This window comes from Puma concolor, chromosome B1 (assembly GCF_028749965.1).
Source record: "Puma concolor isolate L17-30 chromosome B1, mPumCon1.1.hap2, whole genome shotgun sequence".
NCBI lineage: Eukaryota > Metazoa > Chordata > Mammalia > Carnivora > Felidae > Puma > Puma concolor.
This window is the reverse complement of record NC_141670.1, coordinates 185,813,553-185,839,303: the sequence shown is the minus strand read 5'-3', so window position 1 is coordinate 185,839,303 and position 25,751 is coordinate 185,813,553. Positions and strand designations below refer to the sequence as shown.

At 37.6% G+C, this 25,751-nt stretch overlaps 1 protein-coding gene across 3 annotated transcripts in view; it reads left to right on the top strand.

Annotated features, from left to right (window-relative positions):
* STIM2 (stromal interaction molecule 2) overlaps window positions 1–25,751 on the top strand; it is a 151,694-nt gene that overhangs the window by 87,405 nt on the left and 38,538 nt on the right. For all 3 annotated transcript variants that reach the window (XM_086705273.1, XM_086705272.1, XM_025921775.2), the window contains exon 3: window positions 3,056–3,170. In XM_086705273.1, the coding sequence (XP_086561399.1) occupies window positions 3,056–3,170 (115 nt within the window). The remainder of the gene's footprint in view (window positions 1–3,055; window positions 3,171–25,751) is intronic.

The following is a 25,751-nucleotide window of genomic DNA, read 5'->3' as shown; positions in this document are numbered from 1 at the left end:
TTGTAGGAGCCAGATAGTTCTTTTACATTAAGTGAACTATATAGATAATCTTCATGAGCTTTTTTTTTTAACTGCCCTTCTTTAATACCTAAATTCTTTTATTTATTTATTTTTAAATGTTTGTTTATTTTTGAGAGAGAACAAGCAGGGCAAGGGGCAGACAGAGAGGGAGAGAGAATTCCAAGCAGGTTCCGCCTGTCAGCACAGAGTCCAGTGTGGGGCTCAATCCCACAAACTGTGAGATCGTCACCTGAACTGAAATGAAGAGTTGGATGCTCAACCAGCTGAGCGACCCAGGCACCCCAATTCTTTTATTTTGTTAAACACGTAATTTGGCAGATGTCTATACACATCCTAGGCTTTCTAAAATAGTTCAGTAGCTAGAATGTCTCATCTAGTCCATATATGGAAATTAGCTCTATTTTCCAAAATATATTGATCCTGAACCCACAGAACTCTATTTTTATGTTGTGTTTATGTAGTGTAAAGAATTTCCTAGGACATTGGTTTTCTTTTTTTATTTTTCATGTATCACAAATATGAAACAGTTGCCATTTGTTCCAAGTGGCTGGACTATTTCCAAGGCAGGCTTCCTCCCTGCTTTTTTCATCATCATGCTTTTCAATATAGAATTTCTCTCTAGCTCTTGAACCTTTTCCACACTAGGGGCGGTTTCTGAACATCTCAGTGGCATTGATTTTTCCAGGTATACCTACTAGATTTTGAAGGTATCTGGAAGAGCAAAGAGGAAGGGGCAGAAACAGGAAAAGAGAAAATATGAAATAGAACTAGGCAAGAGTTATAGCAATGAGGCAGGCCTCTTTAAAAATCACTTGTAAAAATGGTATTTAGAAAACAAGGGTGAGGCACTGTCTTTAGAACAGCAAAAAGACATAAGTAATAGACCTAGATACCTGCCTTTCCAGTTATCTATGGTGAAGGACCAGAGTTTTCATTTCCAATTCATTACAGATAGGGCCTACACGATAAATACATTTATCACATGCTTGGGTCAGAGCTTTTGAAAGTGTATAATTGCTATAAAGGTTTCTAAATGGCTTCTCTCCATTTCTATACATACTGTAGATGAGTATCAGTTTGCTGCCTGACCTCAGTCCCACGACCACATGTTGAGTAGTAGTGTTGATCCTAAAATGTTATTTCTTCATTTTATAACTGAGGTTATTAAAGTTCAGAAAAGTGAAATGATTTTTCAGTATTACACAGCTATTAAAAATTTATTTTTAATTTATTTTTTTTAGGGGCGCCTGGGTGGCTTAGTCGGTTGAGCATTTGACTTCAGCTCAGGTCATGATCTCACGGTTCGTGGGTTTGAGCCCCGCATCAGGCTCTGTGCTGACAGCTCAGAGCCTGGAGCCTGCTTCAGATTCTGTGTCTTCCTCTCTCTCTGCCCCTCCCCTGCTCATGCTCTGTCTCTTTCTCTCTTCCAAAAATAAATAAATAACATTTTAAAAAAATTTATTTTTTTTAGTTTCAGTAGAAAACAATACAAAAGTAAAATTTGACCTTTGTCTGAAGATTATGTTCATTGTCAGCATATAAAGGTCAGAAAAATAGGTCTTGGGGGTTGGGAGTTCTAGGGGATTTTCACTTTCTGCATTATGGATTTCTGAAATAATCTTTTATATGATCTTTTATTTTTGAAATTAGAAACATTGATAAAGATACCAAATAAAATAATACCAAAACAAGAAAAATCAGAAATGAGATAGAAAAAGCATAATAATACAGAAAACTATTTGTTTCATATAATTAGAGTAATGAGTTTATATGGGGAAAATGTCAAGGGATCAGACCTAAAAGATTGTCAGGAATAGGATTGGGAAATGGTATATAAGCCATAAAAAAAAAGCCATAAAAAAAAGTAGTTTGCTTTTTATTTGGGAGACAGTGGGGAACATCTGAAGGATTTTATGTAATGAAGTAATATAGAGCAGGTTGCTTTTAGCAAAGAAAATTTTAGTGCACTCTCTATATTTTATTTATTCTTCTTTAACAAAATTCTTTTCACATTTTTTGTTTATTTGGGGGAGGGGCAGAGAGAGGGGGAGAGAGAGAATCCCAAGCAGACTCCACGCTGTCAGCCCAGAGCCCGACACAGGGCTTGATCCTATGAACCATGAGATAATGAGCCAAAAATCAAGGGTGAGATGCTCAAGCGAGCCACCCAGGTGCCTCTTTCCATATATATTTTAAAGTAAGATTAATGGAGGATCTACTTTAGTTTTATAAAATACTTTAGTTCTGACCACTATGGTCAAATGCCTTTCAATTATAAATGATAGCTTCAAAGGTAGGAGAACACAGAAATATGAGGCAGTAGTTGAGATGAGTACTCATTGTGTTTTGAAACACCCTGTCAGTAAGTATTTGGTAAAAATGTATAATGTTGAGGCAATATGCTATGTTTTTGAGCATTAGAAACCTCTTGGGTTGAAATCTTAGCTCTGCTGCTTGTGATTTTTTCAACCTTGGGCAAATTATTTTACTTCCTTGGGTCTCAGTTTTCTCATCTATAAAATGGGGATACATAATACAGAAGTGTCAATAAAGTTAAAAGACTGTGTGTGTGTGTGTGTGTGTGTAGATATATAGACATGGTATGTAATGTAGAATAGTAGCTGGTAAATAATGAGCATTAAATAAGTACTTTGTCTTTTAAAGGCTTATTTATTTATTTTGAGAGAGAGAGAAGAAGAGACAATCCCAAGCAGGCTTCTCATTCTTAGCATAGAGCCTCACATGGGGCTCGAACCCATGAACTGTGAGATTATGAAATGAGTGAAAATCAAGTTAGACGTTTAACCAACTGATCTGCCCAGGTGCCCCTAAATTTTTGTTGTTGTTATGATTAGTAGAAGACATTTTGTTAAATAAATTTTATAAGCATATAAGAATAATGTGAATACAAAATACCAAAAATATACCAGTTATTATCTGAAAATTGCCACCTACTGGATTTTGAACTTTTCTCAGTTTAGAGACTAGAATAGTGCATTTAAATTTACTTAATTTAGTGTTTTTTCTTTTATAGTTTATCAGAGAAGATATGAAATATAAAGATGCTACTAATAAACACAGCCATCTGCACAGAGAAGATAAGCATATAACTGTTGAGGATTTATGGAAACAGTGGAAAACATCAGAAGGTAAGACTTTTTAGTGAACTGAATCCCTCACCTGCCCTTTGCCCTGCGTAGCCATTGTCAACTCACTAATTGCATATGATTTTATGAAAAAAATCAAACTACCATTTTCTGTGAGGATACTTATATTTTAGTAAATAATTTTTCCACTTTTGATTTTGAAAAATGATTTTTATCTTTCTTAGGATTCATTATGGGTCAGCCTGTTGCCAGATAATTTGATACCTTGTACTAGAATAAGTAAGGTAATGCATGTCTGAGAACTTAAAGTTGTGGCGTATTGCTTCAGCTGTTAAGTGACATTATTATAAAAGGTTTATCAAATAAATATGGATCCCAAAGTTGTGTTTTTAATTATCACATACAGTTTTCTGAGGTCTTCAGAAGGCACAGAATGTTTAAGCTTTTCCTTAAATAAGTTCTTTATGAAGTCTTCTAATAGTTGCATGATAAAGTTCTATAATTTATATTTTATCATTTTTCTGCCCTTAGATCCTCAGGCTGTCTCATGGACAGTAACTAATTGGGGCAGGAAAAGTGTATGACCTGAAATCTCACCTTGATCCCTAATACTAGAAAAGAAAAAGCTTATTATTATTATTATTATTATTATTATTATTATTTTATTTTTGAGTAACAGAGTCAACCAAAACGTCTTTTTCCAAATGTTTTTATGTTTCTATTCTTTTATCAGTCAAGCATTGGTGTTGTGTATATTTTTCTCTGCACCTTTGAATGGTGAAATGAAAGGAGGAGGAAGTTGGGACAGACTGCCACATAAGAGGATAAAGACATAATAAAGTTCACTAGACTGGCTCTGGTAACATTTGGAAATGGGAAAATACAGAATGCTACCCCATTAGTGCTTGGTGTTTGTATTAATATATGAGAAGGTTTATAGCATGCTTTAAAAATCTGTCTCTCCATTTCCCTTCCCCATACCAATTTTAAGTAGTCGGAACTTGGGTAGTACTAGAAATGAAAGAATATCAGTGTAATGAGGGGAAAGTGCTAGAATGGTGGGAAGCTCCGTAAAACTTAATCTGTGTACAGATATGCCTTGGTTCCAGACCACCACTCTAAAGCGTATATTGCAGTAAAGCAAGTCACATGGTTTTTTGGTTTCCCAGCGCATATAAAAGTTACGTTTACACTATACTGTATTCTGTGAAGCGTGCCATAGATAACATTATGTCAAAAAAGATGTACATCCCTTAATTAAAAAATGCTTTATTGCCAAAACATGCCAACCGCCATGTGAGCTTTCAGCAAGGTCTCATATTTTTGCTGGTGGAGGACTTGCCTCACTGAGGGTGGCTGCTGACCGGCCAGAGCGCTTGCTGGAAGTGGAGTTGGCTGTGGCAAGTTCTTAAAACAGGACCGCAGTGAAGTTTGCCACGCCCACCGACTCTTCCTTTCCTGAGCAGTTTCTCAGTAACATGCAGTGCTGTTTGATAGCATTTTACCCACAGTGGCACTTTTTTCCTAACTGCAAACCCTGCCCCAGCTTTATCAACTAGATTGATGTCATATTCTAAATCCTTTGTTGTCGTTTTACCAGCCCTCACAGCATCTTCACCGGGAGTGGATTCCATCTCAGGAAAACACTTTCCTTGCTCATCCATAAGCAACTCCTCATCTGTTCAAGTTTTGTCATGAGATTGAAGCAATTCAGTCCCGTCTTCAGGCTCCCTAATTCTATTCTTGCTGTTTCCACCACATCCGTAGTTACTTCCTCCACTGAAGTCCTGAACCCCTCAAAGTCCTCCAGGATGGTTGGAATCCACTTCTTCCAAACTCCAGTTAATGTTGATAGTTGCCCCTCTTCCCATGAATCACGAATGTTCCTAATGGCATTTAGAGTCATGAATCCTTTCCAGAAGGTTTTAATTTACTTCCCAGATCTATCAGAGGAATCATTTTGGCAGTATAGCCTAATGAAATGTGTTTGTTAACTGGTAAGACTTGAAAGTGGAAATTATTCCTTGATTCATGGGCCGTAGAATGGATGTTGTGTTAGCAGGCATGAAAACAACATTAATCTTGTTGTACATCTCCATCAGAACTCTTGGGTGACCAGGTGCATTGTCAGTGAGTGGTAATATTTTGAAAGGAATCTTTATTTTCTGAGCAGCAGGTCTCAACAGTGGGCTTAAAATATTCAGTAAACTGTGTTGTAAACGGATGTGCTGTCATCCAGGCTTTGTGGTTCCATTTATGGAGCACAGGCAGAGTGAATTTAGCATAATTCTTCAGGGCCCTAGGATTTTCATAATGGTAAACGAACATTGCCTTCCTCTTAAAGTCACCAGCCTCATTAGCGCCTAACAAAAGAGTCAGCCTTTTCTTGGAAGCTGTGAAGCCAGGCACTGATTTCCCTCCTCTAGCTGTGAAAGTCCTGGATGGCATCTCATAGTCTAAGGCTATTTTGTGTGTATTGAGTATTTGTTGTTTAGTGTGGCCGCCTTGGTTACTTACCTCCTGGATAGCTTGCTTCAGCTTCTGCCGTAGCCCTTGCTGTTTCACCTTGCGCTTTCACGCTGTGGAGAAATCTCGTGAACCAGTCTCTGCCAGCTTCTGACTAGAAATCTGCAACTTCCTCACCTCTTTCAGGCTTCACAGAATTGAAGAGGGTCAGGGTCTTGCTCTGGATTAGGCTTTGGCTTAAGGGAACATCGTGGCTGATTTGATTCTATATCTAGACACTGAAACTTTCTCCATACCAATAAGACTTTCACTTTCTTATTGCGTGTACACAGGAGTAGCACTTTCAATTTCCTTCAAGAACTTTCCTTTCTGTTGACAACTTGGCTAACAGGCACAAGAGACCTAGCTTTCAGCCTGTCTCAGCTTTTCACATGCCTTCTTCTCTAGGTTTAATCATTTCTAGACAGATGAATTTTTTTGTTAAAAAATTTTTTTTAGTGTTCATCTTTGAGAGAGACAGACAGACAGACATGAGTGGGGGAGGTGCAGAGAGAGAGAGAGGGGAAGACATGGAATCCAAAGCAGGCTCTGAGCTGTCAGCACAGAGCCCAACACAGGGCTCGAACTCAAGAATTGTGAGATATCATGACCTGAGCTGAAGTTGGATGCTCAACCAACTGAGCCACCCAGGCACCCTTCTAGCTTTTGATTTAAAGTGAGATGTGATTCTTTCTTTCACTTGAACACTTGTAGGCTATATTATATTATATTATATTATATTATATTATATTATATAACTTATATTACATTATATATTATATATAATATATATTATATTATATATTATATTTTATATATTTATATAATATACATTTTATATATTTATATAGTATATATAATATATATAATATGTAATATATATTATATTATAATATGATATATTATAGTATTAATTGGCCTGATTTCAGTATTGTTGTGTCTCAGGGAATAGGGAGAAGGGGGTGGGGAACAGCCAGTTGATGGAACAGTCAGAACACACATATTTATCAGTCAAGTTTGCCATCTTATATGGGTGCTGTTTGTGCCACCCTAAAACAGTGACAGGAATGACATTAAGATCACTAATCACAGATCACCATAACAAATACAATAATGAAAAAGTTTGAAAGAGTGTGAGAGTTACTAAAATGTGACTCAGAGACAGGAAGTGAGCAAATGCTGTTGGAAAAGTGGTGCTGATAGACTTGCTCGATGCAGGGCTGCCGCAGGCCTTCAGTTCGCGAAAGGCAAGATCTGTGTGATGTCGGTGACGTGCAACAAGTAGAAGTGAGGTAAAACAAGGTCTGCCCCTGTGTGAACTGTCTCTGCAGTACGTACGCATTACTGAAGGAGTTAGAGGTCCCTTATAGAGTCTGTTGCTACTAGTATGTTTTAGATTTTGGATAAAAATAAGTTGAGTGGAACCCACTTAACTCCGTTTGAATGAAGGAAAAAAGGTGTGGTACCTTGTTATCACCTGGCATGCTCCCACGTGGTTCAGCCCCGTCCCTTGCTGGGGTAGTTGCAGCATCTGCCCTGTGTCCCTGTGCGTGTGCTTGTGCTGTGCTGCATTCTGTACTCAGCTCAACAGAGTAATCTGCTTAAAATATAAGTCAGGTTTGCTTTGTCCTGTGGCAGCTCAGAGTAAAGGCCAAAATCTCTACAAAGACCCGCAAGCCTCTCTACATGACCTGCCCTCCCCTGCTGCCTCTCCTCCTCCCTGTTGTGTCCCGCCCGGCTGTCTCTCTCACGCTGGTCCTCCACTGCAGGACTGCGCCTGTCCTTGCTCGCGGACCCTCAGGGAGGCCCACCCTCAGCACTCTGTTTAAGATGGATGATCACACCCCTCACCCCTTCTACCCTTGGTTTTGGCACGCTTATCTTGTAGTCAGCTTCACATTTCCTTCCCCCATATCGAGTATCATCTTCTAGGGTATTATATAATTGACTTACTCGTTATGTTGGTGTCCTTTCTCTCTCCTGCCTCTGAGAATGCAAACTGCAGAGAGCAGGGGGTTCTTTGTTTATTTTCTTTATTAATGTATCCCAAATCCTTGGGGACTCTGTCCTCAAACCATGTTTTGGTTTTTGACCATAGGGAGTTTGGTGAGATCTTTTGTGATCTATAAAAATGTTTTGTTTTGTTTTGTTTTGCTTTGGCTTAAGGCCTTTCCAAGTTGAGTAGCCTCTTAAATCTCTTTCTCCCTGGGCTTTCGCCTTAATTTCCACCCCCTAAAATTTTTACCATTATGATGCTGAGATTTCCATCTAAGTCACCAAACAGCCTAAATTTATGTACTGTATTATTTTTCTCCAAACCCCAGTCTCTCACATCACTCCTAAGGAAGTAGCACATGGGAGGAGGAGTCTTACAGCTGCATGGGAGGAAATAGAGAAATGAATCTCAGATAAAATAAACCTCCATTAGAAGCTTTATAATCACCTAATTGATTTTCTCAATGCATGTGAGACATTTATTAAAGGAGTCATGTAAAGGCAGGGCATCGTTGCTAGATCAGCAGCATTTATTTATGGATGGATGGATGGTTGGATGTTTATTCTGAAAGGGGGGGGGGGCGTGCAGAGAGAGAGACAGAGAATCCCAAGCAGGCTCCCCACTGTCAGTGCAGAGCCTGACGCAGGGCTGGAACTCAGGAACCATGAGATCCATGACCTGAGCCAAAATCAAAAGTCGGATGTTTAACTGACTGAGCCACCCAGGCACCCCAAGATCATTGGTTTTTAAATTATAGCCTGAAAAGACTCTGGTATCGTGAAGACATCTTAAGGCCAGGACATGCGGAACGTGCAGGATTCTGCTTTTATCTGGTGTGTTTTGTTTCTATCTAAGATTTTTGTTAGGAAACAAAGAGTAATTCTTTTGAAAAGGTTTGGAAACTGCTGCTGTAGACATTAGAATGTACCTTCAGCAATAGTATGTAATTCAAGGTTGTTCGGTAGAACGTTACAAACACACACTAGTGTGCGTGCATGCCTGCGGATGCTGGCAAACATATGGGCATACATGTCTCCAGTGCCTAGAGCGGTGCCCTGTTTACTTTGATATTCAGTAAATATTGGTCAGATGCATGAATCGTACCTGATGAGCATTGGCTATTTAGTATTTCAGTTCATCCAATACTTTCGGGTATATGCATTTCTGTTGCAATAAAATATACGCGTTCTTGAAAAACTTCTGTTTTGTAAAATTAGGAACTTAAAAATTACAAAAGTTTATGTGAAAAACGGGGTTGCAGCAGGCTGCTCAAAATTTATGCAGCTTTATAACCAAAGCACTAACAGTACTAATAAAAATACTAGCACAAATTGAAAAGATGTGTCAAATTCCAGATCAGTTAATATGGTAGTGGGTGTGTGCCTTTACCTTAAACAAGTAGGTCAAGATGACTTCATGGATGGAGGTGTTAGATAAGGCTGAGGTTGCTAAATTGTGTAGACAAAGGAGACCTGAGCCAGAAGCCCTGCTGAGACAGGCAGTGGCCCAGTTGGGCTGAGAGGAAGGAGTGCAGCAGACAGCATGTCCGTAGCCTGCTGTTTGGCATTCTGTACACTTTGTACCCATTTGCTGTTACTTTGCGGTATAAAATGCTGATTCATTCACACTTGAAATGGTGTGACTGTTACATTTTATTGACATGATCCTTGTTGACCAGTTGCATGTAAGCTAATTCGTGGCACAGAAGCACATGCGGCAGAACAGGTGGTATCTGTGGTGTACTAAGTAAGCCCTGGATCCCAGGTATTAGTGATGAATTAAACATATCTCTGGGCAAGAAGGAGTAATCGCTGAGTAGGAAAGACAGACAAATAATTGCAGTACATGGTGATGTGTACAATAATAGAAATAAGTGTAGGACATGGAGATAGCTCACTGGAGGAGAAATGAGCTCTCTGGTAGGATTATATACAGAAGGTGGTGCTTGTGATAGGTTCAGAGGATTGACCAGGAGTTCTGGAGGGGGGTGAGGAGGTGGACCGTTAATGGTGGCCCCTCATGGCTCTTTCTTCAGGTACCTGGAACTTGCTGGCTGTGGAAGTGGCATGCCACAGGAAGTGTGGGGGCTTTCACGCTCTACAGATTTAAACCCCAGCCCTTCTTTTTATGAGCATTCTCTGGAGGGTGAAGTGGACCTAAGACCTTTATGGCGTTGTTAACTGGGGAAAAGTAAAATTGTGTGATGCAGAAATCGATCCTGGTCTCACAGAGAGAAATTTCAGTGTCACCTGAATATACTTTTTGTGTTTGTGTGGAGAATGCTTGATCAGTCTGCACATGGCAGTAGTCCAGTGCACATGAAAGCCATTTTAGAAACTAGTATTAGATTTCAGATAGATTCTGATAAACTGGATACGTTGTTAGAATTAGGAATGCATTTAAAGAGTGGCTAGATACCTAGTGAAGGAAAATGGAGAGAGGAAGTTATTGGTTTATGTTTAAGTTTGAGGCACCATAATGGATAAAAAACTGATTAAGTAATACACTGTTTTTAAAAATGGTAACTCATTGGGCTAAATATTTATTATGACATGTGACAACCATGAGGTAATCTTTCCATCCTGTTCAGCACGGGTCTTATCTTACCTAAGATCACTGTGTAATTTGGGGCTTTACAAATTGAATAGACATTTGGAAATTTTTCAGAAGGTTTAATTTTTTTTTTTTTTTTTGGATTAGAAATTTAAAGAACTGAAATTGCCTGAGAGAAGAGAGATGTAGGCATACAAGTAATGGTTGTTTTCAGTTGTATATAAATTCCACCTGAAGAGAAATGACCAAGAGTATTTTCTGTTTAAGAAAGCAAAAATGTGAATGTCACATTAAAGGATAAGTAAAGGAAAAAAAAATCCTGACATTGAATGTTAAAGTTCTAAAAGTAAGGAGAATTATAGATATTTCCTTTATATGTAGATCCTTAATATTCATAAGAATATTCTTCTGGGTGTGAAGTACAAGTGGATCTCTACATGTTGATAAAAATCTTTCAGTTTTTTTTAGGTGTATGCTATTGGTTACAATGAGATTGGGATGAAAAAGAAGTATCTGTGCATGTTTAGCATTATCAGAAGGGTAACCGTAGACGTAGACCTTGCATGTGATGAGGTATCATTATCTTTGTGGCATCCGTTAACACAACATTTATTTGTAAACTTACAGTCGGCATGGCAGTCACTTTGGTAGAACACAAGTATAAGATAAGACCTTTCTCCTCAAGGGGCTTACAGTACTGTCCCATGTGCACAGATGAAATGTTAAGTAACAACTGAAGAAGGTGTGATTAAGTAGCAGGTAAGTGTTATTATTATGAGAGTTTTAGCAAATGGACGGATTTGTTATGAGGAAGTCTTCATTAGGGAGATGACTCTTCAGCAGGATTTTGAAAGACATAAAATGTTCTTAGAAATGATAAAGAGGAATATACAGATTAGCACATTAAAATGAGTAAGTAGATATGTGTAATTCCAGGCTTAAATTCTAAATCCCTCAAATAAGCACAGTTTACAAATCATAAATATAATAATTTTTAGTGTATGTGAGATAAGAATAAACCCCTGTTTTAATATTTGTCTTTTGCTATTACATGTAATGCTTAACCATTCTGTATCTTTGTCATCTGCTAAATGGAGATAAAAATTGTGTACCACATCAAATTGTTGAGGATGAGATGAATTTGTCCACCTAAAGTGCTTAGAACAGTGCCTGGCACATAGCGAGTGCTAAATGACCATCCCTTGTTACCACTGTTTTTGTAAGATAGATGTGGGGACGTGGAGACTGATACAGATGGAAGAGGTGTCTGGGTTGGGGAATAGTAGAAAATAGGGTCAGAGGGAGAACAGACTGGTGAGCCTTGATGTTTAAACTTGATGAGCTGTTCCAGGAGTGGTAAGATTCCACTCATGAACCAGTGCTTACCATTTGGTGGTGGTTGCCTATAGCACTTATTAAAGAAGCTTGCTCTGTGTCTGGTCTCAGTAGCAAAAAAGATGTTATTGTAGAAATCGGTGGTTGGCAATATTTACTGTATCTATGGCAGGTGGTAGTGTATTTTAGCATTTTATTCATCATCACACTAAGTATGAGGAACTATTTTAACAGCTTCCCATTGTAGAAAGCCTTATAATGTAGAATAGTTAAGGAAAATGAATTCACTTAGGAAGACTAGCTTTGAGTTTAATATAGTGTGGATTTTAGTGGGAAGAATGAAAAAATCATGAATTCTGACAAATGTTTTACAGGAAGACTTGAATCAACTTTCCCCCTTTGTTCAGAATGAATTCCATTTTATTTTTTTCCTCCTTGTGATTTTAGACCCATTGGACTTGAGGAGAATCATTTAACTGACTCATGCAGTGTACCTATTTTAGTAAATATTTATTATGAGCAAGACATTGTTCTAGTTACTGAAGATACACAGATGAAGAATATTTTTTCTGTCTTCCACCTGCCTAGAGTCTATTATTGGAGAAAAATCTGTTAATAAGCAGTTAAAGGATGTGATATGATGTAGCACAGAGATATGTAGTAGGCATTGTGGGATAATAGAATAAGAACATGTTGGTCTGTCTGCAGAGGGCAAGTAAGGCTCGAGGAGTTAGTTGCATTAAGGTTCATTACCCTTCATCTCTTGTTATCTCTTCACCGGGAGGCACTCTGCTGGATCAATTGCTTTCAAGATATTTGTAGTTAATATAGCACATTTCAAAAACACAGCGCTCTTAATATGCCTCTTAATGTGCTTGTGCTGTCTTATTAACTCAGGTTCTTAACACTTTTCAACTTTTGTATGATACTTTTGGCTCCAGGAGAAGCTGTTGTTAGCCGTCTGTAGAGGTTCTGGGTTTTCATTGTCTACAGGAAGCAGTTTATACAAGAGAAGGCCTGTTCTTGAGGTGGAGTCTAATTTCAGAATGACAAATGTCATTATTTCTAACGTTAGTTCTAACTAACAAAAGTCTTTTGTAGTCCAAGTTGTATGTAGAGAACAGGTCACACAAATGTATTGCTCATTTATTACTGTCAACCGGCTTATTTTAAGTGCTTAACATGCGATTTTGTTAGAGGAGTAGCATGAACATTACTTGATCAATTTGCAAAGCACTGTTCTATATTAATCAGAATTGATTTCTATACTATGCATAATATATGCCCTTTTAAAATTCATTAAATAGCTTTCTTTTCATTGTAAAATTACATGAGTTCTGAGCACTCATAATAGGTTTCTGATCTTATTTATTCATCATTGTATGTCAGCATTTCAGTCTCCCTTTATTTCATATCTGTTTATTGGGGCTAACTGTTTTGGTGAATATAATTTTCATTTTCTTCTTCTTATTTCTCTTTTGTTGTTGACCCTTTTCCTTTTTTACTTCAGAATACTTGACTTTTGGAGATTTAGGGTCATTGTGTGTACTGATTTGTTAGGATTAATTATGTCTGTTTAATCTGTGGAAGATACTTCACTTTGAGATGGCTGTGTCTTTTACAGTTGTTTTGGTTTTATTCTGAAATAGAGACCATCTCTCAGAATAGGATGCAGAGAGCAATTGCCTATCGTATCTGTCTGTACTTTGGGTTCTAAAAATTGACAGTTTCTATTCTTTGGGAACTCATGAAATAGATATGTTGTGAGCCTCACTTGTTTCTCAGATAACAAATTTTCCAGTATGTAATTCATCATATGATGAAAATGTTCTTATAATTTAAGGAAGTACTATTCTAAAATTGTTTGTAAATTTGCCTTATTATGGTTTTCTATGCACCTGAGTTATTCTACATTTCTCCTCTGCTATGTTCACAGACTCAAGGGATACCTCAAGTTTGGAGTACAGTAACAGAACCTTCTGCAGAAGGTAAAAATGAGGGCTGTCCACTTTTCACTATGATGGACTATTTAGAAAACAGTAGCCTTTCTTAAACATCTTAATGTTCTTTCTTCATTTTCCCCAGCAGTTGGGAATCGATTCCATGTAGATTTGTGTTAAATTTGGCTTTACCATTCCTTGGTTTGGGAAGTGGGTGGGTAGGATGGACTCTAGTTATAGTTCTGTATGTTAAAATGTATATTATTACAGGAGATTCACTACATTAAATTCTACTTTAGGTGGAACAAAATTTTATTCCTGCTCTTTTAGATAAGGGACTTGTTTGTTGACAATAGTATTCTCTTCTTCAAAGACGGACAGTTGTACAAAAAAACTTTTTTTTTTTTTTTTCCCCAAACAAGTCTGTGTTTACTTGGGTCTTTTTTGCTATTCCATCGATTATTACTTAGCGGTTTGGAAGCAATTATAATAGAAATAATGCAGGTTACAAGTGCATTGAAAATAAAATTTTCAGAGATATTCAATAACCTATTTCCATTTGAATATGAACATGATTTATTTCTGAAAACTCTAAACATTTTTGTAATTCTGGATCATATATATGTATATATGTTTTATTACATATATAAATATGTGGCTCAGAGAGAATGAATGATAAAAAATAGGGTTAACCCCATAGTGTATGTGTATGTATCATACTTAAATACTTTCACTCTGTGGATGGTTACTCTATTAAAATCGCGTCCTGAGCACATATAAAGCTTGTTTTCTAGCTTTCTCATCTGATTAAGATGCTCTTCAATAAGACATCCTAAATGAGCATTCTTCTAACATTTGGCAGGTCTTGTGTTTCTGTTTCTTTTTCTATCAGTGTGAATTCTTCCGGGTTGTTGAAAATGGTGGACCATTTACATACTTTTGATTTAGAGTACTTAAAATCAACTGCTTACTTAAGTTACTGGCTTAAAAAAAAATTAAGAGTCTAGATCAGTCTGACAAAGTGAAACAGTAAGTGTCAGTTGCATTGAATTAAGTTTTTACTTCCATCATCATTTCTTTTCCTTATCATCAGGTAAAAAGAAAGTATAAAACAGGTGTTTATCACTAGGAGTTTATGGCTGCTTAAGGGCTATGTTCTCAGACAAAATTAACAACAAAGAGTTTTAATAACTCACATAAAGGTATTATAGGTAAAGTCAGATGACTTGAGAGTTTAGTAAGAGAAGGAAAGAGAGTAGCTCCCTGGGAATACTGCTGATAAGGCAAAAGCTGAGAATTAGCTAATGAAGCAAGTAATAGCTATCAGAAACATGGGAGGTAAATCAGAAAGTCTAGAGAGAAAAGTTTTCAGGACGTAATGGATGGTTGCATAGTTGAGGGCATAGTCTCCATATTGCAGAGTATCTGCTGAAAGCCCTCATGAAGAATGTTCTTTTTCACATCTCTGTAATAGGAACACGTCTCGTGTCTTTCATGTCTCTTTACATTATTTGAATCTTGATAAATTTCTTCTCCCTCACTTCCTTAGTGGTGGGTAGAGAAGACATGAAAAGTGGCTAGTAGTTCTGATATGGAGAAAAAGGATGTATTGGGACAAACCCATGAGACTGGGCAAGAAGAAAGTCATTAACCTTCAAGAATCAATTTAAACATTGATAGGAGGAATTGAATCACATATACATACAAAATAAGTGTTAAAACAGATTTAAGTGGAAGCAAGCTGAATGTGCATCATTGGGTAAATGGATAAGGAAAATGTGGCATATACATACGATGGAATATTATTCAGCCTTAAAAAGAAAGAAATTCTGGCATGTGTTACAACATGGGTGAACCTTGAGGACATTATGCTGAGTGAAATAAACCTGTCATAAAAGGACAAATGCTGTATGATTCCATTTATCTGAGATGCCTAGAGTAGTCAAGATCATAGAGACAGAAAGCAGAATGGTGGTTGCCAGGAGCTGGGGAGAGGGGAGTGGGGAGTTACTGGTCAGTGGGCACAGAGTTTCAGTTTTCTAAGAGGAAGAGTTCTGAAGTCGGATGGTGGTGATGGTTGTACAACAACGTGAATACTTAGTACTATTGAACTGTGTGCTTAAAAATGGTGAAGATGGTAACTTTTATGTATTTTAACCTCAATTAAAAAAAATGGTCTAAGAGAGTGGGTAGATAAGAAGTAGAGAAACAGTGGACAACCTTTTAAGGTACAGGCAAGAAAATGGAGGGAAATTGAATGGCAGTTACAAATGGCTAGTATGATCAAGTAAAGGGCTTTCTTAAGAACTGGTAGAGTTGACTGTGCTTAAAGAAACAGGGAAGCACTCTACTGACATTTTTAAAAGTTGAACATTTTTTAAAAATTTTCAATTCAGGGAGTACTTTGTTCAAAAAGTACTGCGTATAAGAGTTGTAATTGGAATTATACCTTATTACATCATTTAATGCCAGCATTGATTTTCTTCATGGATAATTGTGTTGGTTTATGGATTGAAAAGATATTGTTGGCTAATAAAAAATGAATTTAAGCTAAGACAGGCTTGTGGACAGAATTGCTAGCTGGCACTCCTTACAGGCATGTCACTAAATGTTTTCAAATCCTTCGTAGAATTTATTTCCTGTGAAGAATTTGACTGACAATTCGAAAACGACGTCTTAAACTTTTGGGAAGGGGATGGGGGGGACTAGGAAAAGAGGAATTGGGAGGGTGAGTAATTAAGGCCCAAGAGAGACCCTACCTTTTGAATTTGCTTACGCATTTGTTTGGTTTCTGAATTGTATGTTGTAAGAATATAGAATTCTAACGTCATTATTTTCCATGTTTTGACCAGTACGAAACATTTTATGACAGACTTTTAATGATAGTGCTACAGCTCTACTGCTACAATGAATAATGATAGGTTTCTGTGTACTAGCTGCATTCCCACTGATCCAGAGCCTGTGACCTTAGCAAAGGTAAGCATGCCCCAGATTGCAGTGTGAGATAGTTGAAGATTGATCTGCTTTGGTAGTTGTCTAAATTTGTCTCATCTGTTTTTAATGAGCATGCTTGGTTGCATGAATTTGACCATGACATTAGACTGCATTCTCTTTTAGATGTGCAATTGGAAGCTTTTGGGTGTATAATTGGAAAAAGGGGAGGCCTAGTTTTAAGTTAGTGGATATATGTTTTAAGACTATGTCCCGATACTTTGAGTGGTTTTTAAGAATGTCCAAAAAGTAATCACTCTAGTTTCTAATGGAACCTGCACTATATTAAGTACTGGAGGCTGAATTTATCATAAAACTAAATGCTTGATCGATTAAGTTATGTGCATAACTGATTGTTCGACATGCTTTGTTGAGTGGCTTGAAATTACAGTATATATACTATGTCTTCTTTTTTACTGCAGAGCTTTATTTTAAAGATGGAGCAGTTTGTGTTTTAGTATGTCTTATTTTGTGACAGAAGGTAAAGACAGACTCAAATTACCTCAAATATATTGGGATATTTGTTGTAAGGATACTTTATCGTCAATGATTTTACTAATTGCAGGTGATAAAAATCAGACACTTGATTCCATTCATTATTGTGTCATCAAATGTGTATTTAGTTCTTGCTGTGAGACAGGCATTATTCTGGGTTTTGGGCATAAAGCATTGAGCAAATTAAATATTCTGCCCTCCGGAAGTTAATCCTCTTTTAGGGAGACAGATAGTAAACAAATTTGCAGGTGTGTATATGCTCATAAGACTACTGGAACAGATAAGTGATAGGATAAAAGTAAAGCAGGGTAGCACATAGTCATTGACCAGGTAGGGTGAGGGCTTTTTAAGTAATGCAGTCAAGGAAGAACTCTGCAGAGAAGTGATATTCCTCGGTTCTAGATGTGAGTGTCAAGAGAGAGTGAGCCAAGGGGAGGTCTAGGTGAAGTACATTCCAGGCTTAGGGATCAGCCAGGCTAAGACCCTGAGGCTGGTGTGACCTCAAAGTATTTAGGGGATTATGAGAAGGCTAGTATAGCTAGAAGATCATAACGGATGGGGAAAGTTGTACGAGACAAATCAGATCTGTGAGGTAGACAGGGGCCAGATCTCCTAGGACCTTGTAGGGCCCAATAAAGAGTTGGGGTTTTGTTGTACGTGTAATGTAGTATATTCTATGTCTAGATTCATTTGGGAGTTTTGAGCAAAGTAGTGATACAGTTTTTCTTTCGAAAAGATTACTGTAGTAACTCTGTGGGCGTTCGACTTTGAGGAAAGGGGACAAGAGTAGAAGTGAAAGGCTGAGAGGCCTTGAGGCTCTTGCAGCAACTTGGTAGGAGGAGGGTAGCAGAGAGGTCTGACTGATAATGTAGTTTGAAGGAATAGCGGACAGGACTTGCTGCTGGATTGGATTCAGAAGTTGGTCGGGGGTGGGGACAGGAACTAACGATGGCTAGATGTTATGGACCTGTGGTATTAAAATTTTTTGGAGATGGAGGCAATTAGGAGAAAAAATCTGAACAAGCCCAATTAGAGGACTAATAATGGGGGGGAGAAGTTGATAAACACCGAGATCATGATGTAAAGACAATGCTAGGAGGTCAGGAAGCAGAGGGAGGAGCCAGAAAAGACGAGCAGTGGGCAGTGAGGTGCTATATGAGGGGAACTGGGAGAACATGAGATCCTAGAAGCTTAGGCAGGACGTTTTTTTGTTTTTGTTTTTTTTAATGTTTATTTATTTATTTTGATGGAAGGGAGAAGGGCAGAGGGAGAGAGAATTCCAGGCAGGGGGCTCGATCTCACAAACCGCGAGACCATGACCTGAGCTGAAATCAAGAGGGGGACACTCAACCTACTGAGCCACCCAGGTGCCCCAAGGAAGGAAACGTTTTAAGAAACAGGGCACAGTCCGTGTCAGATATTCCAGAAGTTCAGATAAGACGGTGACCGAGATTAGGTTGGCAAAGCAGAGGTTAAGGTTGTTAGTGATCTTGACAAAAAGCAGTTGACTGCAGTGGTGGAAGTGAAAGTCTCATTGGAGTGGGTTAAAGAAGAAGTGAAGATGGTAAATACTGTTGGCTTTCAAACTAGATTTTGAGAAGAGAAGGTAGAAGAAAAGCTTAAAAGGTGTAGATAGGTGGGGTCTGGCAGAATGGGTCCCCTGATTAAAAAATATATATATATAGCTACTCCTTCAGAAGTATCTGATATATTCTTGATATTTAGCCAAGTCTAAAATTGGGGCTAGAAATGGATTTTCTTATGGGCTTCTTTTGGTCTTACTCTGTGTCTTATAATTACATCATTTCCCAAATACAGATGGTTTATTAAATCCCATTTTGATGTTTTAATGAAATGAGCTAATATAACTCTCAACACTGAGAATTCTGTCGGTAAATTTTACTCCACTTTCCGCTTTCCAAAATCTTACTGGCTATTACGGATTTTCCCTACTGCACACGATTTCTTACTTTGACAAGGTGAAACCCTTGTCACTGTGTTCACTTAGGATCACTAGACATGTCTGTGTTGTGTAAGGGGAAATATAGGTGTTTTGAAAAGCATCATTGGAGGAGCAGGAAAGTGAATTTGAGATGACAAACTAGGCGCTGTCGATTCTGAGTTACTTTGCACATCTGGAGAAAGGGATGCTCTCCAGATACCTATAAATTCAGGGAATAGATGATTCTTGGTACATGATCTAAACACCCCCAAAAGTCAAATAGTATTCATCAACTGAAGTAATATCTAAGAATACCAATGACTCTTCCCAACTGCTATTAGGCTTATAAAGAGTAAGAATGGGGAAGGTTTTTGTAGTGCTTTGTCTTCCTGATGTCCTGGACTTCTTGTCTGAGTCACTCACGAATTTTTGCCAAATGAGGCCTTTGCAATAGGGAAGAAGAACAAATGTGATATCAGAGAGCCAATGAGTATGGCGTTTACTAAGGTATCAGAGAATTAGTTGTCTAGGAGCATTTGCCTTTATGAAATTACAAAAAGGGCTTAAGTTATACATAGTTATAGGTAATATCTTGTTATCAATTCTAGGAAAAGCAGTACTTTTATGTGACTCAGGCTGCTATAAGAAATGGTAGTTTTATAGTTTACAGTGCTGTCTTCATTTCCCATATTTAAAAAAAAATCTTTTTTAATGTTTGTTTATTTTTGACAGAGAGACCGAGCATGAGTGGGGGAGGGGCAGAGAGAGAGGGAGACACAGAATCCCAAGCGGGCTCCAGGCTCCGAGCTGTCAGCACAGAGCCCGACGTGGGGCTTGAACCCACAGACCATGAGATCATGACCTGAGCCAAAGTCAGACGCTTCACCGACTGAGCCACCCAGGCGCCCCATTTTCCGTATTTTTTAATGGAAAATCTGATATTTTTTCAGAAATGAATTTCATGTCATTATGAACGTCTTTCATTTTTCTGTATGTTAATAGGAAGCAAGGAGCAGAACTCTCTGAAATACCAAATGGATGCAATATTTTTATTAGTAGCATTTGTGTAGATTGAAAGCATGTATAAACTGCAAATAGGTATGGTGTTTGTCTTCTAGAATATAAGAATTGATTCAGTTTGCAAGTCAGTTGGTTAGGCAGGATTTAGAGGTTACCAATTTTGGTTTGTCAACACTTCCATTAAAATAATAATGATTACTTACTAGAGTAAGCTGTCTTATTTTCACCGAATAACAAGCGTAAGAAAGTGTAATTTATAATTTAAGAACTCTGAATTTGATTATTTGGTAATAGCTTGTGGGTTTGTCTGCCAACAGTGTCACCAGAAGAAACAGAATTACTTTCTTCCCCTTTGGCACAGCTGGGGCCTAGGGAGAAAAAAAGTTAGAACAGGAAAGCATTTCTGGATCTGGGAAGTAAGTCATTTGCAAGAGAACAAAGAAATACGACTGGGAATTATTGAGTACACAATTAGAAAATGCAAAAAAAAAAAAACATATATATACATATATATATATATATACACATATATATACATATATATATATATATACACGTGTATATATATATATGAAGCAGGTTATTTCAACTCCAGCCGGTAAAAGTAGAGCAGTAATAAAGTTTAAATGTTCAGTAATTTAAGCCAATGTAATTACCGTATTCCTAAAAAAGACTACTAAAATTTCACATCATTTCTGAATGTAACCTAAGAAAATTTAAAGTAGTTTTCAAAAGGCATCATAAGCATTTTTGTAGTAGTTTATTAGTTTTTTGCTGGATAAACAGCCTAAATCCATTCTAGAAGCTTTCTAAGAGGGTGAATTTAGTATCTTACATCTTTTCAACCTGGTACTAAGTGAGTAATGAACAATAAGTAAACTTTATGGGTTCTGAGGCTTCATAATCACTGAGGCTTCTCATATTTTAGACACTCATTTCTTGAGAAACCTCAGGGTACAGCTGTCCTTTCCTGAAGAGATACTATCCCAAAGTAATGTGGAACTTGAATGCCTATGTTCAGTTCTTTACACAGCACTTACTAGATTTGTGGCCTTGGGCAAGTACCTTAATCTCCGTGTCCCTAACTTTCCCCGTCTGTAAAGTGTAGCTAATATAGCACCCACCTTAGAGGATTGTGTTGAAGATTAAATGAGTTACTGACGATTTAGAGGTTAGAACAATGCTTGATAACTAATCAGAGCCTAGTGTTTGCTATTATCATTGTTAGAGTGAAAAAATTACTACTCTTTATTTAAGAAGAACACAAGCTACAAAGTGATAGAGAAGTCAGCAATTATTAGAACTCTACCTACATAATTAAAAAAAAATTGAAAGATTTCTTTTTAAAATTTTAATGTTTTAAGACAGTTTCAAATTTAGTGAAAAGTTGCAAGACCAGAACAAAGAACTCTGGTCATGCAACTTGTACCCACTAGTTTTAGCATTGCTGGATGTTTCTTGCCTGAATTCATTAACTCTGATGGTTGCCAAATTGTAATTTTTTGAGTTCCATTATTCCTTCTATTCCTGGATTTTACTGTAAGGGAGAGATTTAAACAGTGTATTATCAACATCTTGTGAAGATGGTGGGGGAGATAATAGATGTATCTTGAAATTAGAAATTGGAGAAATGGTCTCCAATCTTATGATTTGAAGATTGATTTCCTGCACTTAAATTTACATCGATGTGGGTGGACTCTTGGATTTGTAGTTTATTCGGTGGGTTATAATTTGTTGCTCTCATTATTTTGTTCCAGATTTGGCTGGTGGAAAGCCTTTCAAGCTGGCTGGTTTCTGTATTCTTTTATATGTATATCTCCATCATTTTTTTTTTTTTTTTTTTAGCTCTTCCTTACTTTCTGGCACAAAAAAGGTGTTCCAGGCTCAGATTTTGTTATTTGTCAGCCCTAGGCCTGGAAACAACCATTTCTTCAAGGAGTCATGGTTGCTGATAGTTTAGATAGTATTTAGAAGCTGTGATTTGCGCACTAGACGTGATCACTGCTACTGAGGTGTTGCTGTTGGCGAGCCTTCTCAGTGAACAGTTAAGAAATGCGCACCTCTCTATTTCTGTCTGTATATTAAAAAGTCTTGAGCATCATTGTCACCTGATACCACATCATACCGCTACCAGTACAACATTACCGCGTTAGTTCTGCTGAATCCCTTTCCCTATTTGTAGCTGCTTTTACTCAGCAGGAAAACCCTAGCTCTGCTGTTTTCAATGTATTTTCCTATTTGCCCGTCCCCGGGTAATTGCCAGTCTCTTGACCCCTTTGGGCTGCTGCCTTACCCAGGAGCCTGTGTGTATAGCCCCTCTGCCCTCGCTGAGCCCTCACCCCAGTGTCCCATTATGGAGACTCTGGTCACCACTGGCCTGTCTTCCCGTCCTCTTATGGAACCTGGCCACTGCTGGGCAATTGAAAGACTGTGAAATGAATTTAAGAAAGAGAAAAAATTTTGGAGAGAAGTCTGAGCCCTCTCCAGTTGACACTATGTCAGTGAGTCTGTCTTTACGAATTACTTTTTATTACTGAAGCACGTTATTCACACTTTTCCTTTCTGACATAACTCTAGCTATTGAGAAAGTAACATGGGAATGGGGAGGTTATTTAGTATTTTAATGTTTTAACCATTGTGTCAGTACTCACAAAACGAGAGAACTTTTCTTAAAAGTAATTTTGTCATTAATAACTAGTTAAACCACTGCTGTATATAGTAAATGAAACCCAAGTTGGAAAATAGCTAGTAACTATCTGTGAGATGTTAAATTTCTTAGTGTCAAATGTACTAGAAAAAGGCATTTATAGTTGCAGATCAAATAGAAGCTGCCTGAGTAAATTATCTTGAAACTGCTTCTGTCATTGAAATTGGTGAATTTTTCTGTTCTAGAAGAAAGTAGGATTAAAAGTTTTGAACATAGTGTCTTCCTGCCTGGAGATTGTATGACAGGCTCTGATAGCTTAATTTTTAGCTGGCCTTTAGTTTAATCTCCTTTAGAAAGAGTTTATTCACTGGGCTGGCTTTTGTATTCATTTTTTTGTTGAACTCTTTTTTTCTTTTCAATGTTTAATTATTCAGAGAGAGAGAGAGAGAGAGAGAGAGAGAGAGAGAATCCCAAGCAGGCGCCCCACTGTCAGCACAGAGCCTGAGCGACAGGGGGCTCGAACTGAAGAACCATGAAATCATGACATGAGCCGAAATCAAGATTCAGATACTTAACTGACTGAGCCACCCACGTGCTCCGTGTTGAATTCCCTCTTAAATCAGTACATTTGCTTACTTTAAGCTTTCTGATAGTCTTGGTAGTAATTTCCTGACTCTGACGTTTTACATTTATTTTACTCAGTGCCCAATAGTAACTATACTTGTGAACTCAGTAAATATTTGCTGAATAAAAGAATCCCAAGTTGCCTGTAGAGAAAACCTCTTGAAGAAACCTTCAGATTCTAAGGGAAGAAAAATGGATTATTTTTAATAATTATAATAGAAAATTAAAGCAAACATTTGTAAAGCTGTCATTTAAAGGTAGAATTTTTGTTGTTAAACATAGTCTTTGAAAAGCGGCCTCCACTCCATTTTATGAACCTTAGTCATACTCCTGAAGATGTTTGTTGCTTTATCTAGAAATGCCACTAAGAAGAGTGAATGAAGGTGACATTTTCCTGGCAGCCTTGGTTGATAGAATCACTTTGCCATCTATTCACTCACCCGACAAGCATTAATTGAGTTCCTAAGACGTTTCTGCCATCCCACATTTATTTAGTGCTTGCTATATTTTTGATGTTGTACACTATGTTGGGAATGTAAAAATGAGTAAGAAATATTGTCTGCCCTCAAAGAACTTACCTTCATTTAATGTGAAATGCTCTTTTTGTTCCCAGTTTGGTGTTTAAAAAGTGAGTAAGTCAGTGAATGAATGAATGAGTGAATGAACCAAGGAACGAAAGAAGGAGGGTGGCTGAGGGCTGAGTGTACCGTGAAAGAATGTATAGGCAGAGATACAGCCACTCTACCCCTGAGGTGGTATCTTTAATGACACAACAATGAGGTATTCAGGAAAACTTGAGTTTATTAAACTTGAAGGTTTTTTTATGGCTCTTGAGTCTACTGGCTTGTTGACTCAAGAAAGTGCATTCCTTGAATTTCCTTAATTACAAAAACTTTCTGATCCATTGTTATTTATTTTACTGTGATAATAATTTACACTTGTAGAGTACTTTTACCATGGCTAAGAGTCATTCCCACATACATTTTGCTAATCTTCAGAACAGGCACACAGTTTTGAGACTGTTTCTCCGGTTTTTATTTTTAAGATAGGTCTTTGTTATTCTTCACCATCTTCATGGAATTAAGGGTTGATACTACACTCTGTTTAAATGCTAATAAGATTGCGGTTCACAATAGAAAAAGTAGTAGAGCCTTCTCTTAGCATCTGTGGTACCACTCCTGGGAAGAGAAACACCTGGTAATTTTTAGTTCTGAATGTTCAGACATTTACCAACACTTAAGCAGTGTGCCTAAAAAGTACATGTAGTTCTTACCTGGTAAAAGGTCAGGAGCTCATGAGAGAAAGTGTGTGGATTTATTCCTCTTTGGTACAGCTACTAACAGATGGACTTCCCAAGTTCAGGGTGTGGCTTTTCGGTGTCCAAATATAGCATGTTGCAGGAATTTAGTCCATGCAACAGAGACGGGCCCCACCAGACAGCGTGTGAACGAGCTCACATTCGGGCTCCATTCTGAAGATAAGCCTGTCTGGACCGTGCGGGGCAGCTGATCACCGGCCTCGCTCTGAAGTCACATCATAAAGTCTGCATAACTACGGACCGAGTGAAGATGAAATGTGGAAGGCTTTCAACTTTTTCATCTTTTGTATTCTACAAAGTAATATGCAAATGTTTCCGTTACATTTAGCTGAAGTTGCTTTTCATCACAGTCGTGCTGTATTGTACCTTAGGTTAACTGTGTTTTCCTGTGACAAGTTACGTCTGTCACTGTAAAGAGAACTTCTGAGGTTTTAGTTACTTGAAGTTCTCAGTGAAATTGAATTTAGAAAGTGGCGAATACTGGTGTGCACCTGTATTTTAGAATATGGTACTTCATATAAACATGCCAATAATTCAGATTTCTTTTAACCCACAAGTGGTTTTTAGCTTCTTTGTCAGAGAAGCTTCACAATAGAGAACTTCTCTGAATAACCCTTTTATGTGGCCAACTTGACATGTAGCTACCTTTGTTAACAGTGTTTATTCTTTCTCCTCCCTGACCTTTTTACCAAACCTTTTGGTATTTATCAAGATGTTTTCATGCTTTGATAGAAAGTAGTGAGTGTGTATTGAACGTATTGTATTTAAGTCAACATTACTGTATTACGATATCAGAAGTTGATTTTTCTGAAATACATTAGTCTGCCAGAAGAAACTGTTGTGCCAGTTGCTTTCTTAACATTAAGAACATTACAAGAGTTTTTTTTTTTTTTTTTATCATAAATTTAGGATGTGGCATTTTTTGGAAAGTAGTAGGAAAGCTATTAAGACATGAAGTACAGAATAAATGTAATGTGCATATTATACCCAAGTTCTGACATGGCTGATGGTGACTTTGGCTGTATTTTGAAATTTTTTCATCATGCAGAGGAGGGAGAGGAGGAGGGGGTGAGGGTAATAGTCAGAAGCTGGGGCTTTGAAGTCCACAGATCCTGTCTCCACCACTTGTGTGCATGTAGACAAGTTACTCTTACTGTCTGAGCCTCAGCTTCCTGATCTGTGGACCAAGATTTTACTATTACTCGTAAAACCTATTTCAGAGAGCTGTTGAAAGAATTTCATGAAATGATTCATGTA